We start from the raw sequence: 18,481 nt of genomic DNA, 5'->3' as shown, positions 1-18,481 counted from the left end.
GTGTCTTTCTAGGTGTAGCCCCTCGCTGCTGACCCAGGTTTTATTTCCTATCTGCCCTTGTTTGTGGTGTCGCCTGGTAATGTGTTGTTGCTGCTTTGTCTGATGTTGTTACCTGTTCTATGTTGTTATTGCCTTGTCTGATCTCCTGCACCTGTTCTGTGTTATTGATGTTTATGTTATCCTTGTCTGTTCCATGTGTAGCCTAGCGGTGCTCTACTGCATCTGATAGCCTGGCAGTACTAAACTGCTTCTGATCCTGTCCTATGTCCTGCCTGGCAGTACTAAACTGCTTCTGATCCTGTCCTATGTCCTGCCTGGCAGTGCTAAACTGCTTCTGATCCTGTCCTATGTCCTGCCTGGCAGTGCTAAACTGCTTCTGATCCTGTCCTATGTCCTGCCTGGCAGTACTAAACTGCTTCTGATCCTGTCCTATGTCCTGCCTGGCAGTGCTAAACTGCTTCTGATCCTGTCCTATGTCCTGCCTGGCAGTGCTAAACTGCTTCTGATTCTGTCCTATGTCCTGCCTGGCAGTGCTAAACTGCTTCTGATCCTGTCCTATGTCCTGCCTGGCAGTGCTAAACTGCTTCTGATCCTGTCCTATGTCCAGCCTGGCAGTGCTAAACTGCTTCTGATCCTGTCCTATGTCAGCCTGGCAGTGCTAAACTGCTTCTGATCCTGTCCTATGTCCTGCCTGGCAGTGCTAAACTGCTTCTGATCCTGTCCTATGTCCTGCCTGGCAGTGCTAAACTGCTTCTGATCCTGTCCTATGTCCTGCCTGGCAGTGCTAAACTGCTTCTGATCCTGTCCTATGTCCTACCTGGCAGTGCTAAACTGCTTCTGATCCTGTCCTATGTCCTACCTGGCAGTGCTAAACTGCTTCTGATCCTGTCCTATGTCCTACCTGGCAGTGCTAAACTGCTTCTGATCCTGTCCTATGTCAGCCTGGCAGTGCTAAACTGCTTCTGATCCTGTCCTATGTCCAGAATGGCAGTGTTAAACTGCTTCTGATCCTGTCCTATGTCCTGCCTGGCAGTACTAAACTGCTTCTGATCCTGTCCTATGTCCTGCCTGGCAGTGCTAAACTGCTTCTGATCCTGTCCTATGTCCTGCCTGGCAGTACTAAACTGCTTCTGATCCTGACCTATGTCCTGCCTGGCAGTGCTAAACTGCTTCTGATCCTGACCTATGTCCTGCCTGGCAGTGCTAAACTGCTTCTGATCCTGTCCTATGTCCTGCCTGGCAGTGCTAAACTGCTTCTGATCAATGTCTGTTCGTGTCTGCCTTTTGTTCCTTCTGCTTCTGTTCCTGTATCTGTCCGGCCTTCATGAGAGGGTCCCTGGGTTCTCCGGATGGAGGATCTCTAGTCTGTGTGGATCTCTAGTCTGTGTGCAGCTCTGCCTAAGACCGCCATGCTTTCATTCCGCTTGGGATCCAGGCATCTGCTTCTGTGCTGGTTCCTGTTCGTCTTGTTGTCTGTTCCATGTCCTGTGTTTGCTTGGGTTCCAGTTTTGTTATCTTTCCGCTGGTGGTTTCACCAGCCTGGTTCTCTGCAGGTAGGGGCCAAGTGTTCTGGGACCTTCCTGGAGGCGCGACCAGTGAGTCCTCGGCCCAGTTCATCCCTTACCACCAGGGGCTCTGTGAAGAACGGATTACTGGCTCTCCGCCCTCTGGGTTTTGCCTCTGGTCTGCACTTGGTTCCATGGTAGTGCTACCACTATTGCCTAACCTGCTTACAGTCATGTGCTTTTATTGCACTTGTAATAAAGTTCTCTGTGGGTCCTTGGTCTGTTTTGCCTGTGTCCTGTTTCCATGACGTCCCGGAGGTCTGCCTTGGGCCTCCGGCACGTGACACTGTCATTGTTGAGTATTGGTTGTTTCACCCTTCCATTTGCTGGTGAACCTCTTTACCAATACTTTGGTGCTCTGCCTAAATTTCTGCTGGGTAAAATAGAACAAGATGGGGTCGAGGACGCTGTTCATGCTGGCGAAGGGCCTTGTACATTTATACACAATGGCAAAAGTTTGCAGCACTAAACATGGAACCCCTGTCTTGGAACGTACAACCAAATAGATGGTTTTGGTGAGATGGAAAGGAAAGAAGCTTATGGCAAACACCATGACCACGATGATGATCATACGGATGGCTTTGTCCTTCTTTCGACGTGTTGCCACATCGGCAAGGTCATTCTTATGGAAGAGGATTTTGGTCATGGCACAATAACAAACTAAAATGGCAATGAAAGGAATCAAGAAGCCAGTGAAAGTCAATGTTATGCCATATGGGAAATACCGGGAGGATAAGGCTGGAGTGCTCAAGTCATAGCAGACGGTCCGATTCCTCTGGGTTCCTGTAGATGCAAAGAGGAAGGTGGGTATACATTGGACAATGACAATAAACCAGACTATCCCACAGACCACCCATGTGAACTTTTTGCCTCTCTTCTTGTGCCACACAGATAAGGGGTGGCAGATGCCCATATATCTCTGGAAGCTCATGCAGGTGAGGAACATGATACTTCCATGGAGGTTGGTGTAGAATTGGAACCGGACAAAACGGCAAGTGAAGTCCCCAAATGGCCAATAGTCATGCTGAACATAATTATATATGAGAAGAGGGAGGGAGCACACATATAGGAAATCAGCTACCGCTAGATTGAGGGTGTAGATGGCCGTACGGGTGAGCACCTTTCTTGAAAGACACACTTGAAGGATCACAATAAAATTGAGTGGTAGACCAAAGACCAAAACCACGGAGTAGACCACAGGTAGGAGGATTTGCTTAAATTCTTCATGGAAAGTACATGAATTGTTCCCGATCGGAACTGACGTAACGTTGTCCATGCCTGAGGTCGAGGCAATCACATGGTTACTTCAGAATCTGGAAGCAAAGAGAAGACAAGACTTAAAGGGGAGATCTACCAGAAGTTTTGGAAACCTCATAGATCAAAATTAGTGTCTTTGTTGCCCATATCAACCAGTTGGCCAACGGGAAAAAAGGACACTCTCTGTGGGATAGCTCTGGTACTTGAGACCCAGAATTTCCAAACTGGAATCCCACTTACAAGTCATGATGAGTCTTATGTGTTGAATACGTTTGGCATATTATGTTGAACAGACCTTATCAACCTCATTATTATCCAAAGGTTGTCCATATGCACCAGTAGTACTCTGAGACACCAGAAAGAAGCTCCATTGTACCCATAAGCAGGACTGGATTAAGTTTAGTAAAGTACACCTACCACAATGAACAGGTAATGTTAGGTTACTTAAACATCAGATGCTACCGATGTCTTCATGGTCAAACATTAAAGAGGTTGTCTGACCTCAAACATTGGTGGCATATCGCTAAGATATGACACCAATGTCAGATAGGTGCAGGTCACAGGGGTTGGACCTGCACCTATCTTTAGAACGGAGCTCCCAAAGTAAAGGAGAGCACACTGCGCATGAGCTGCTGCCCTCCATTCATTTCTATAGGAGCGTCACGTTCATGTCTTCCCGGCAGTTCCATATAAGTTAATAGAGCGCTGTGGCCACGCTTGCATGGTGCACGCTCCATACATTTCTGTGGGATTTCCCAAAATAACTGAATGCGCCACTCGGCAATTTTCGGCAATGAATGGTGGGCGGCCTCGTATATTTGGTGCACTCTCCTTCACTTTGGGCACTCCATTCTAGAGATAGGTGTGGGTCCCAGAGGTGGGACCTGCACCTATAATATGACATTGGTAACATATCCTAGTTTTATGCCACCAATGTTTGAGGTGAGACAACCCTTTAATCCATAGTGTATGATGGCGGGACTACTGTTCAACAACATCTGCGATTAGCTTTAATGATGATACTGTTCCTATAGCAAAAAAAAAAAAAAGGAAGCTCAACCTATGCAAACACTAGAAAACAAAAAATGTATCACTGGTATTCTCTCTCTTCACCACCAGGTGGCGATAGTGTCCTTCTGAAAGATTCACATCTTTTAACAGGATGGCGGAAGCAATCAAATACACAAAGTACAAATGCAGGAAATAATTATTTCTTAATCTCCTTTAAATCTTTGATGTTTGGTGAATAAAATTTGAAATTTCCCGCGGAATATTCTTCCCTCTAAATTCTGCGTTGATTTTATTTATTTATATAATGTGGTATTAGACACTAATGATGTGGAGACGTTAATGAACATGTCACAAGCCTTGATCTCCCACTGACATGCAGTGTTATAAAGTTTTTGGTACTTTTCACCTTCTTTGTGAACCCCTATTTGCATAAATTAAAGGGGCGTTCCAGCCAAAGGTGTTAGCGATATTTCTTGAATAGAGGATTTTTTGAGTCTCACTTTTGGAATTGGGGAAATATTGGAAACATGAGACATTACTTATGATGAAGTGTAGAAACCACAGACACTCTGTTTCGAAAAGAATGTGTCTTCAATTTGCACAAAAATCACTGTCATTCAAATGGATGAAATACTTTTATAAATTATTTCCATTAATTAAAGTGCCCACTGCACTAATAACCAAGCATATAGCATAACTGTGCTGTCAAAGTTACATAGTTAATACAAAAGTCCATCGAGTTCAACCAAGGGAGAGGAGGGGATGTGAAGGAAGTGAGATTCAGATTTTTTAAGCATTATTGTCATTTACTTTTACGAATTCATATAAACCCTTTTTAAAATTGCTCTTTGTTCCTGCTGTGACCACGTCCTGAGGAGTCTATTCCACAGTTCTTACAGTAAAGAAGCTTTGATGCTTCTGGAGACTGAACTTTTTCTTCTCCAGTCAAATTCCATTTTTCTCTCAATCTACAGGACAGATATTGCAGTTGATGGAACAGCAGCTTAAAGGGAACCTGTCACCTGGATTTTGGGTATAGAGCTGAGGACATGGGTTGCTAGATGGCCGCTAGCACATCCACAATACGCAGTCCCCATAGCTCTGTGTGCTTTTATTGTGTAAAAAAAATGATTTGATACATATGCAAATTAACCTAAGATGAGTCAGAGCTTGACAAATATGACTCTTCTTTGGTCACACAAGTAAGATATGACTTTTTTATGTTAATTTGCATATGTATCAAATCTTTTTTTTTTTTACACAATAAAAGCACAGAGAGCTATGGGGACTGGATATTGTGGATGTGCTAGCGGCCATCTAGCAACCCATGTCCTCAGCTCTGTATCCAAAATCCCGGTGACAGGTTCCCTTTAAGCTTCACAGCTGTTTATACTAATATTACTGTATACAAGAAAATGCAGCCATAGCATCCACGTACCAAACCATAACTACTATAATACTGCTCCTATGTACAAGAATATAACTACTATAATACTGCTCCTATATACAAGAATATAACTACTATAATACTGCTCCTATGTACAAGAATATAACTACTATAATACTGCCTCCTATGTACAAGAATATAACTACTATAATACTGCTCCTATGTACAAGAATATAACTACTATAATACTGCCTCCTATGTACATGAATATAACTACTATAATACTGCTCCTATGTACAAGAATATAACTACTATAATACTGCTTCTATGTACAAGAATATAACTACTATAATACTGCTCCTATGTACAAGAATATAACTACTATAATACTGCTCCTATGTACAAGAATATAACTACTATAATACTGCCTCCTATGTACAAGAATATAACTACTATAATACTGCTCCTATGTGCAAGGATATAACTACTATAATACTGCTCCTATGTACAAGAATATAACTACTATAATACTGCCTCCTATGTACAGGAATATAACTACTATAATACTGCCTCCTATGTACAAGAATATAACTACTATAATACTGCTCCTATGTACAGGAATATAACTACTATAATACTGCCTCCTATGTACAAGAATATAACTACTATAATACTGCCTCCTATGTACAAGAATATAACTACTATAATACTGCTCCTATGTACAGGAATATGACTACTATAATACTGCTCCTATGTACAAGGAATATAACTACTATAATACTGCCTCCTATGTACAATAATATAACTACTATAATACTGCTCCTATGTACAAGAATATAACTACTATTATACTGCCTCTTATGTACAAGAATATAACTACTATAATACTGCCCCTATGTACAAGAATATAACTACTATAATACTGCTCCTATGTACAGGAATATAACTACTATAATACTGCCTCCTATGTACAAGAATATAGCTACTCACCCCATCGAAATCAAACCTTCCGACCATGCTTATTACGGCGGCCCGTTTGCTGATACCTCTACTGTGGAGGAATGACTCACCCCCACCCCTTTTGATGTGGACCAAGAAGGCTCATCAACTGTATCGGTTCGAAGAGCTTGCTCGCTGGGAAACACACTCCAGAGCGCTGTTTCTCAAGATATGGTCCCCCTGGAAGCAATATCGTGGATTCTAGCCATGTGTAACTTATGCGTCTGACATCTTGTTCCCCCCCCCCCTACATCCCTCCCCCCTCCTCTTATCCGTGTCTTGTTCCCCATTACCTGTTCATTTGTATGCAAATGTGATTACTCTTTTTAAGTTGTGTAGCAACTTTTCCGATATGCTGTGCCTGCTGAGTGAGCAAGTTTCCAGCTGCGTCTGGTACATAAGATGTGTGACTTCCACATGACTTGGTGCTTTTCTTACAATAAAAAGAAATTTGATTAAGAATATAACTACTATAATACTGCTCCTATGTACAACAATATAACTACTATAATACTGCTCCTATGTCCAAGAATATAACTACTATAATACTGCTCCTATGTCCAAGAATATAACTACTATAATACTGCTCCTATGTACAACAATATAACTACTATAATACTGCTCCTATGTCCAAGAATATAACTACTATAATACTGTTCCTATGTACAAGAATATAACTGCTATTATACTGCTCCTATGTACAAGAATATAACTACTATAATACTGCTCCTATGTACAAGAATATAACTACTATAATACTGCTCCTATATACAAGAATATAACTACTATAATACTGCCTCCTATGTACAAGAATATAACTACTATAATACAGCTCTTATATACAAGAATATAACTGCTATTATACTGGTCCTATATACAAGAATATAACTGCTATAATACTGCCTCCTATGTACAAGAATATAACTACTATAATACTGCCTCCTATGTACAAGAATATAACTACTATAATACTGCTCCTATATACAAGAATATAACTACTATAATACTGCTCCTATGTACAAGAATATAACTACTATAATACTGCTCCTATGTAAAAGAATATAACTACTATAATACTGCTCCTATGTACAAGAATATAACTACTATAATACAGCTCCTATATACAAGAATATAACTGCTATAATACTGCTCCTATGTACAAGAATATAACTACTATAATATGCTCCTATGTACAAGAATATAACTACTATAATACTGGCCCCTATGTACAAGCATATAACTACTATAATACTGCTCCCTATGTACAAGAATATAACTACTATAATACTGCTCCTATGTACAAGAATATAACTACTATAATACTGCTCTATGTACAAGAATATAACTACTATAATACTGCCCCTCATGTACAGAATAACTACTATAATACTGCCTCCTATGTACAAGAATATAACTACTATAATACTGCCTCCTATGTACAAGAATATAACTACTATAATACTGCTCCTATGTACAAGAATATAACTACTATAATACTGCCTCCTATGTACAAGAATATAACTACTATAATACTGCTCCTATGTACAAGAATATAACTACTATAATACTGCTCCTATGTACAAGAATATAACTACTATAATACTGCTCCTATGTACAAGAATATAACTACTATAATACTGCTCCTATGTACAAGAATTAACTACTATAATACTGCTCCTATGTACAAGAATATAACTACTATAATACTGCTCCTATGTACAAGAATATAACTACTATAATACTGCTCCTATGTACAAGAATGTAACTACTATAATACTGCTCTATGTACAAGATATAACTACTATAATACTGCTCCTATGTACAAGAATATAACTAATATAATACTGCTCCTATGTACAAGAATATAACTACTATAATACTGCTCCTATGTACAAGAATATAACTACTATAATACTGCCTCCTATGTACAAGAATATAACTACTATACTGCTCCTATGTACAAGAATATAACTACTATAATACTGCTCCTATGTACAAGAATATAACTACTATACTGCCTCCTATGTACAAGCATATAACTACTATAATACTGCTCCTATGTACAAGAATATAACTACTATAATACTGCTCCTATGTACAAGGATATAACTACTATAATACTGCTCCTATGTACAAGAATATAACTAGTATAATACTGCCTCCTATGTACAAGAATATAACTACTATAATACTGCTCCTATGTACAAGAATATAACTACTATAATACTGCTCCTATGTACAAGAATATAACTACTATAATACTGCTCCTATGTACAAGAATATAACTACTAGGGGAAGACATTGCAGAGGTTTGGTATCCCTGAACAATTTCAAAGAGCTATTATGACCCTATATACCAAACCGATTGCTAAAATCAGAGTAAATGGCACCCTATCGCCTTCTTTCCCCATACATAATGGCACCCGACAGGGCTGCCCATTATCCCCCGCTTTATATATATTAGTGATGGAGACCCTTCTACAAGCCATTAGAGACCACCCTGGTATAAGAGGTGTTAGAGCCAAGAATGATAAAATTGAATATACCAATGTCGCTTATGCTGATGACCTTCTAGTAATGGTCTCCAACCCGGTCGAGACCTTCCCGCATCTCCTCTCTCTATTTGAATTATTCGGTAAAGTCTCTAACTATAAAGTGAATTACACCAAGTCGGAGGCCATGAACATCACAGCTCCGTCAAAAAGTGTGTCCTCCCTTAAGGCCACGACACCCTTCCTATGGCAGACTTCCCACATTACATACCTGGGAGTTAAGATCCCGTCTGATCTGAACAACATTTTCCAACTGAATTATGTTCCCCTCCTGTCCGAGGTACAAAGCTTATTGGGCCCTCTCCGCATACTATACACCTCCTGGATGGGGAGAAAGAACCTGCTGAAGGCCTTTGTGTTACCTAAAATGCTCTATGTCATGCAGATGCTGCCTGTCTTCCTCCCCTCCTCATTTTTCACAAAGGTGTGGAGACTGTTTTCTACTTATCTGTGGGGGGGGGGAGGGGGGGGGGAGGGAGCTAGGATAGCACATAGCAGACTGATCTTGAGGAAGACTCAGGGAGGGTTTGCTCTACCAGACGTGCAGCTATATTACCAGGCAATTCATCTTAGAAGATGGATGCAACTCCATGTTCCTAACTACTCTACGTTGGGTATCGCCTTAGAGATACTCCAACTCTCTCAATCACATAGAGCGGCACTGTGGGGTCTGACCACCACATCCCTCCATAGCCATACGCTGCTTAAAGGCACTAGTTTGGTAATTAAGCAACTTAACAAAGATCACGGGTTATTAGGCAATCCCTCACTAGTCATGCCTGCAGATTTAGCTCCCTATGCTGTGAGACCTACGCTAACAAATACACCCCCGGCGTGGAGTGCCCTTAGAGATTTTACTGTCAAAATGTTCCTAGATGAAGCCTTAGGTGAATTGTCGACTGACCACCCTCTGCGTCTGTCTGTGCAATCTTGCAACTTCCTGGGCTTAGCCGATTTTCAGTCGGTCAGCAAGATTTTGTTAGGAAAACTAACCCACAAACAGGACCAGACATGGTTCGAAAAAATCTTGTCCTCCAGCTCACCGCATAGAAGAGTGATCTCTTTATTCTATTTAGGTTTAAATGTACCCGGCGCTGCAGATGTCCCCCTATTCTTGAAAACTTGGGAGTCAGAATTGGATAGGACCTTCTCGGAGACAGACGTTCTCCGCTTATATGCACACTCGCATGGCTTTTCCAGGTGTGTCAAGATTCAAGAGCATTCCTTTAAGGTACTCACCCAATGGTACATGACACCAAGACAGCTGTTCCTTAGTGGTCTTGGTTCTATTGACCGTTGCTGGAGATGCGAGACCGGGGCGGGTACTCTCTCACATATTTTCTGGTCCTGTCCTAAGATACAGCCTTTCTGGGCTGCAGTATCCAAAACCATTAACTTGATCACGCACAAGGTGATACCTTTGTCTCCGGAGTTGGTCCTACTATGGCTGCCCACTAAAGACCTTTCCCCTTCAAAAAATAACTTGGCCACGCAACTGATCCAGGCCGCGAGGCTAATAATCCCTCAGAGGTGGCTTAGTACAGATCCACCTACTTTTCTACAATGGGTAAATAAAGTAGACCATATACAACGTCTCGAGGAATTAGCTAGTTGGGAGGCTAGAACACATGAGAAACATGCCAAACTGTGGAACCCTTGGTTGCGTTATCGTCTTCACCCTCAGTGACAGCTCAATGTAGGTCTTTTGACCCTAACATCTTGTGTTGCTACATCTTACCCCCAAGGCAGGGCTATCAAATATCTCCATAAGATGTGCTTAGAGATCCAGTTTATGGTTTGGTTTGTTTAGTAAGGCCGGTTGCCTTGCTGTTCACCACCAAGATAAAATGTCCCCGCAGACTAAGTGACATTCATAAGCTTGTACTTCTATTGCACAGGGCGTACATCTGAAAGGACGCGCAAGGGCCTATATTTGAGTACGATATGATGTAATGTATGTACTTCACGTTGGGTCTTTATCTAAATGCATTTGTTTTTGTCCATATTGTGTGTACATGCCTATGGGGATGTGCCTATCCCCCTTGATAATATAACTTGATGCATTTGCAAATTATTGCCCTAACTGTGTAAGTCACTTTTGTAACCAATGTCTGCTTCTTTTCAATAAAAAGAAAATTGACAAAGAATATAACTACTATAATACTGCTCCTATGTACAGGAATATTACTACTATAATACTGCTCCTATGTACAAGAATATTACTACTATAATACTGTTCCTATGTACAAGAATATAACTACTATAATACTGCCCCTATGTACAACAATATAACTACTATAATACTGCCTCCTATGTACAAGAATATAACTACTATAATACTGCCTCCTATGTACAATAATATAACGACTATAATACTGCTCCTATGTACAATAATATAACTACTATAATACTGCTCCTATGTACAAGAATATAACTACTATAATACTGCCTCCTATATACAAGAATATAACTGCTATAATACTGCCTCCTATGTACAAGAATATAACTACTATAATACTGCCCCTATGTACAAGAATATAACTACTATAATACTGCTCTTATGTACAAGAATATAACTACTATAATACTGCCTCCTATGTACAAGAATATAACTACTATAATACTGCTCCTATGTACAAGAATATAACTACTATAATACTGCTCCTATGTACAAGAATATTACTACTATAATACTGCTCCTATGTACAAGAATATAACTACTATAATACTGCCCCTATGTACAACAATATAACTACTATAATACTGCCTCCTATGTACAAGAATATAACTACTATAATACTGCCTCCTATGTACAAGAATATAACTACTATAATACTGCTCCTATGTACAAGAATATAACTACTATAATACTGCCTCCTATGTACAAGAATATAACTACTATAATACTGCTCCTATGTACAGGAATATAACTACTATAATACTGCCTCCTATGTACAAGAATATAACTACTATAATACTGCCTCCTATATACAAGAATATAACTGCTATAATACTGCCTCCTATGTACAAGAATATAACTACTATAATACTGCCCCTATGTACAAGAATATAACTACTATAATACTGCTCCTATGTACAAGAATATAACTACTATAATACTGCCTCCTATGTACAAGAATATAACTACTATAATACTGCCTCCTATGTACAAGAATATAACTACTATAATACTGCTCCTATGTACAAGAATATAACTACTATAATACTGCCTCCTATGTACAAGCAATATAACTACTATAATACTGCCTCCTATGTACAAGAATATAACTACTATAATACTGCCTCCTATGTACAAGAATATAGCTACTATAATACTGCCTCCTATATACAAGAATATAACTACTATAATACTGCTCCTATGTACAAGAATATAACTACTATAATACTGCCTCCTATGTACAAGAATATAACTACTATAATACTGCTCCTATGTACAAGAATATAACTACTATAATACTGCCTCCTATGTACAAGAATATAACTACTATAATACTGCCTCCTATATACAAGAATATAACTGCTATAATACTGCCTCCTATGTACAAGAATATAACTACTATAATACTGCCCCTATGTACAGAATATAACTACTATAATACTGCTCCTATGTACAAGAATATAACTACTATAATACTGCCTCCTATGTACAAGAATATAACTACTATAATACTGCCTCCTATGTACAAGAATATAACTACTATAATACTGCCTCCTATGTCCAAGAATATAACTACTATAATACTGCTCCTATGTACAAGAATATAACTACTATAATACTGCTCCTATGTACAAGAATATAACTACTATAATACTGCTCCTATGTACAAGAATATAACTACTATAATACTGTCTCCTATGTACAAGAATATAACTACTATAATACTGCTCCTATGTACAAGAATATAACTACTATAATACTGCCTCCTATGTACAAGAATATAACTACTATAATACTGTCTCCTATGTACAAGAATATAACTACTATAATACTGCTCCTATGTACAAGAATATAACTACTATCAATACTGCCTCCTATGTACAAGAATATAACTACTAAATACTGCCTCCTATGTACAAGAATATAATACTATAATACTGCCTCCTATGTCCAAGAATATAACTACTATAATACTGCTCCTATGTACAAGAATATAACTACTATAATACTGCTCCTATGTACAAGAATATAACTACTATAATACTGCTCCTATGTACAAGAATATAACTGCTATAATACTGTCTCCTATGTACAAGAATATAACTACTATAATACTGCTCCTATGTACAAGAATATAACTACTATAATACTGCCTCCTATGTACAAGAATATAACTACTATAATACTGCCTCCTATGTACAAGAATATAACTACTATAATACTGCCTCCTATGTACAAGAATATAACTACTATAATACTGCTCCTATGTACAAGAATATAACTACTATAATACTGCTCCTATGTACAAGAATATAACTACTATAATACTGCCTCCTATGTACAAGAATATAACTACTATAATACTGCTCCTATGTACAAGAATATAACTACTATAATACTGCTCCTATGTACAAGAATATATCTACTGTAATACTGCTCCTATGTACAAGAATATAACTACTATAATACTGCTCCTATGTACAGGAATATAACTACTATAATACTGCCTCCTATGTACAAGAATATACCTACTATAATACTGCTCCTATGTACAGGAATATAACTACTATAATACTGCTCCTATGTACAAGAATATAACTACTATAATACTGCTCCTATGTACAGGAATATAACTACTATAATACTGCTCCTATGTACAAGAATATACCTACTATAATACTGCTCCTATGTACAGGAATATAACTACTATAATACTGCCTCCTATGTACAAGAATATAACTACTATAATATAATATAACTATATGCTTAGTCTCATTTTGTACCAGCATATGGTTTATTATATTGTATACAATTTTTAAATAATGTTTGTTTTGTCTTTTGTAGCCTAATAAAACGTTTGTATTGCTTTTACACTCAGGGGATGTGCATTCTCTTGGGGTTCTTCTTTTGGGCCATGCGGCCAGTGTTTGTTACTATATATCAGGGGGAACACCATGACACACCGCTGCTCATGTAGCCGGATCTTTATTATAGTCTCACATATTTTTGTAAATAGGCATCCTAGGAGCGCCCTCTGCTGGTGACATAAAATTGAATTCAGCAGGTATTTTTTTCTGGTAAAGCCCTCATATCCATCTTGTGTGTCACCCAACCTTTCCAATACTGAATTTCAAGTGCTTTACCTATAGAAAATGTGATGTTTGATACTTCCTCACTTTATACAGTAACATAGGAGTTTAGACTTTTTATGTAGCATGTTTACCCCCCATGAAATCAAAGGATGAAGCATTCGCTCTAAATCAGCCTAATTATTTCCATTTTTAAATACCTTGTGTGTACAGGATGCTATTTGTTAAAACAACATGCAAAAAATTCAGTATGCTTGCAGCCACCACTAGGTGGAGCTCATTTCCTACAGCTTTATACAGATGCCTCTATACTCAGTAATAAAACTGTTTCCAATTAGCTCCTTAGTGCCCCCTGGTGCCTTTCGCCAGCCAATAGGTCTTAATTTCACTTGGCGCAGATTTGGAGCTCTGTACCAGAAACAAAAAGCTCTGATTAATATAAAGATATATTAGGTAGTAAATAAGTGCCCGTATCTGCCAGTCTCCAAGGCGGGTACTAGCACTGCTCTGCTCACCTTTCCTCCAGCTCCCCTGCTCCAGCGGCCCAGACCTGGCACTTTTCCTCTGCACCTTTGCTCTTGACTGTTTCTCTGTTCAGGCCACGAGCTGCTTCTTACTGCCCATAAGGGCGCACGCTACCTCTGACTCTTAAAGGGCCAGCTCACAGACACCTAAATCTTGCCCAGACTTTGGCCAGCCCCGCAGGTTTACTTAAGACACCTTCTTCTCTGGGAAGGTGCCTGAGCAACAGGTTCTAGTCTCCTAGTAACCTGCTAGCTGTGCTGTTATACATCTGTCTGCCCTTCTACTGACTTCTGCTTGTTTCCCGATTTGACCCTTAGTTGCCTGACCTGACATCTGCCTGATCTCGTTCTGACCCTGCGCTGCCTGCCCTGACATATAGCACAAACTCTGCCTGCCCTGACCGTGGCCTGTCCCTGACTACATTTTTACCAAATCCCCCCCTCCAATGCTCGGCACCATTGTCTCTGACGCCCGTGGGTCTGTAGCCAACCACACTGACTGTATAGGGGTAGAAGGTGACGTTCAGGGGGCTTCCAGAATAAGTCCCTTAGGAGTAGCCCCCAGCTTTCCTGGAAACAGATTTCCATGATTTATATTTACTGGACAATTCCATTCGTATTAGCTGTAATTGCCCCTTAAATTTAAAAGCTTCAATACATATTGATTGTGGTGTTACTGTCTCTTTAATAGCGGTTTATGCTGATGCGGCCCTGCCAGCCATTCTGCATTCATCGACCTCTTATGTCGTTTATTTAGGAACTGTCTGAGGCTCTGAAAGCAGTCAAACATCCCATCAGCACAAGGAAGTGCTTAATTCCTGGCCCCCCAAACTGTCTGTGTCCAGCCAAGGTAAACACACTGGAGCTCAAATTCTAGAGTGTTTGTGTGAAGAATCAGCCAAATCTGATGCATTGTGTAATTGTCATTGTGTATGTACCAAAAAGAGCGAATAAACCTGCTAGAAAATGACATTACAGGGGACTTTCGGTGTGAGATAGGTAAGAGCCTCGAATGCTCATAATGAGCCCACAAGAAAATGGAAAGATGATAGCGGACTACCATGCTAGGCTATCCCAGAGGCTCCATACATTTCAGGGTGGCTCCACGGAGTCCGGGGCCCCTGATCTCCTGATCAGTAGTGTTCCCAGCGGTAGGACCCCCACCGATCAGATAGTTATCCCCTATTCTTTCCTTTGGATGGGGGATAAATTTCTATAGCACACCCTTTTAACAACAAAACTACACTACTGCCCCATAAAAAATAAAAAAGTACCATATTAATCCCCCTATGTACAAGAATATAAGTACTATAATACCGCCTCCTATGTACAAGAATATAACTACTATAATACTGCCTCCTATGTACAAGAATATAAGTACTATAATACTGCTCCTATGTACAAGAATATAACTACTATAATACTGCCTCCTATGTACAAGAATATAACTACTATAATACTGCTCCTATGTACAAGAATATAACTACTATAATACTGCTCCTATGTACAAGAATATAACTACTATAATACCGCCTCCTATGTACAAGAATATAACTACTATAATACTGCCTCCTATGTACAAGAATATAACTACTATAATACTGCTCCTATGTACAAGAATATAACTACTATAATACTGCTCCTATGTACAAGAATATATCTACTATAATACTGCCTCCTATGTGGTACAAGAATATAACTACTATAATACTGCTCCTATGTACAAGAATATAACTATTATAGTACTGCTCCTATGTACAAGAATATAACTACTATAATACTGCCTCCTATGTACAAGAATATACCTACTATAATACTGCTTCTATGTACAAGAATATAACTACTATAATACCGCCTCCTATGTACAAGAATATAACTACTATAATACTGCCTCCTATGTACAAGAATATAACTACTATAATACTGCTCCTATGTACAGGAATATAACTACTATAATACTGCCTCCTATGTACAAGAATATAACTACTATAATACTGCTCCTATGTACAGGAATATAACTACTATAATACTGCTCCTATGTACAAGAATATAACTACTATAATACTGCTCCTATGTACAAGAATATAACTACTATAATACCGCCTCCTATGTACAAGAATATAACTACTATAATACTGCCTCCTATGTACAAGAATATAACTACTATAATACTGCTCCTATCTACAAGAATATAACTACTATAATACTGCTCCTATCTTCAAGAATATAACTACTATAATACTGCTCCTATGTACAAGAATATAACTACTATAATACTGCTCCTATGTACAAGAATATATCTACTATAATACTGCCTCCTATGTGGTACAAGAATATAACTACTATAATACTGCTCCTATGTACAAGAATATAACTACTATAATACTGCCTCCTATGTACAAGAATATAACTACTATAATACTGCTCCTATCTACAAGAATATAACTACTATAATACTGCCTACTATGTACAAGAATATAACTACTATAATACTGCTCCTATGTACAAGAATATAACTACTATAATACTGCTCCTATCTTCAAGAATATAACTATTATAATACTGCTCCTATGTACAAGAATATAACTACTATAATACTGCTCCTATGTACAAGAATATAACTACTATAATACTGCTCCTATGTACAAGAATATAACTACTATAATACTGCTCCTATGTACAAGAATATTACTACTATAATACTGCTCCTATGTACAAGAATATATAAATAATATACAAAAAATGCCTGTTATACAGTAATATTTGGTGAAAATATATGGATGTTTACCTAATCATCCTTTTAGGGTCTTTTCACACGTCCGCATGAATGGGTCCGGATCTATTCCGCAATTTTGCGGAACGGGTGCGGACCCGTTCATTTTATATGTGGCCGGAAAGGTGCTGTCTGCATCCGCACTTGCGCAAAATAATGCGGACAAGAATAGGCATTTTCTATGAGAGTGCCGGTCATGTGCGTTCCGTGTTTTGCGGACCGCAAAACACTTGCGGACGTGTGAATGTAGCCTAATCATGTTAACTCTGCTGCCGTACCAGGCAACTTTTTAACCCACTAAATGTGCACTATTTCACAGCAGTATCTGGGCAGCATTATTTGGACACTGTATAGCACTATTTTGTTATTTTGGCACTTTAAGCACGATTTACTCTAAGGCATAGTTTGCATTGTGGCATTTTCATATCCTTAGTGTGGTTAATGTTACGTTTTTATTCTGCTGATATTGCGCCAAGGATTGAGTCATGAATAAAGCAGAACATTAGAAACGCGGGGAGATTACAGTGAAAAATCTATAACATGAAACCCCGAAAATATTGTGAGGCCTCATGGATCCATTAGCAAAAATGGATTCCATCCAAATTCTCTCTTAGCGGCCGGTAATTGAGTAGGGGCCAGGATTCCGCCATATAATGCAGAAGTAAAGCCGAGGGTCAGGGCAGTGATGGTATCTAATATTCTATGTCCCCCCGAGTAGTCACCATTATTGATTTGAGAAGAATGATGATCCCTAGCTACAGAAGTCTTGAAGGACGTGAAAACTTTTTTTTAAAATAGCAGATGAAAATTACAAAAAAAATTGGCGGACGGAGGGGGTGATTATTTTCTTATTGCAGCCAATTTACTAATCTTGTCTAGTGTTTACACAGTGTATACTTGGAGTAGACAGTCTGAACATGTGCCAAACTGGAGGACGATAAATTTAGTGCACGGCTAGACACATTTGTCTAACTTTATACAATTTAATCCCCAGTGGAATCCTCAGCGAATCCGTATGTAACTCAGAGTCATTGCAGATTTCGACACGGATCTGCCTCAGAATTTGTGGTTTTCCGTGGACATATGGATGTACGTACATCGCAGACCACAGGCACACCAGAGGGTTGATGCTTTTCAAAAACAGC

The 18,481-nt window shown here is 38.9% G+C and overlaps 1 protein-coding gene across 2 annotated transcripts in view; it reads right to left on the bottom strand.

The window, feature by feature from the left end:
* Positions 1–1,137: 1,137 nt before the first annotated feature.
* The window catches only part of P2RY6 (pyrimidinergic receptor P2Y6), an 87,673-nt gene continuing 70,329 nt past the window's right edge, over positions 1,138–18,481 (bottom strand). For both annotated transcript variants that reach the window (XM_044274495.1, XM_044274494.1), the window contains exon 2: positions 1,138–2,878. In XM_044274495.1, coding sequence (XP_044130430.1) covers positions 1,855–2,841 — 987 coding nt within the window. In that variant the 5' untranslated portion in view covers positions 2,842–2,878 and the 3' untranslated portion in view covers positions 1,138–1,854. The remainder of the gene's footprint in view (positions 2,879–18,481) is intronic.

This window comes from Bufo gargarizans, unplaced genomic scaffold (genome assembly GCF_014858855.1).
Source record: "Bufo gargarizans isolate SCDJY-AF-19 unplaced genomic scaffold, ASM1485885v1 original_scaffold_1788_pilon, whole genome shotgun sequence".
Classification (NCBI taxonomy): Eukaryota; Metazoa; Chordata; class Amphibia; order Anura; family Bufonidae; genus Bufo; species Bufo gargarizans.
Note: the sequence above shows the minus strand (reverse complement) of the source record. Positions and strands in the feature narration are given on the sequence as shown.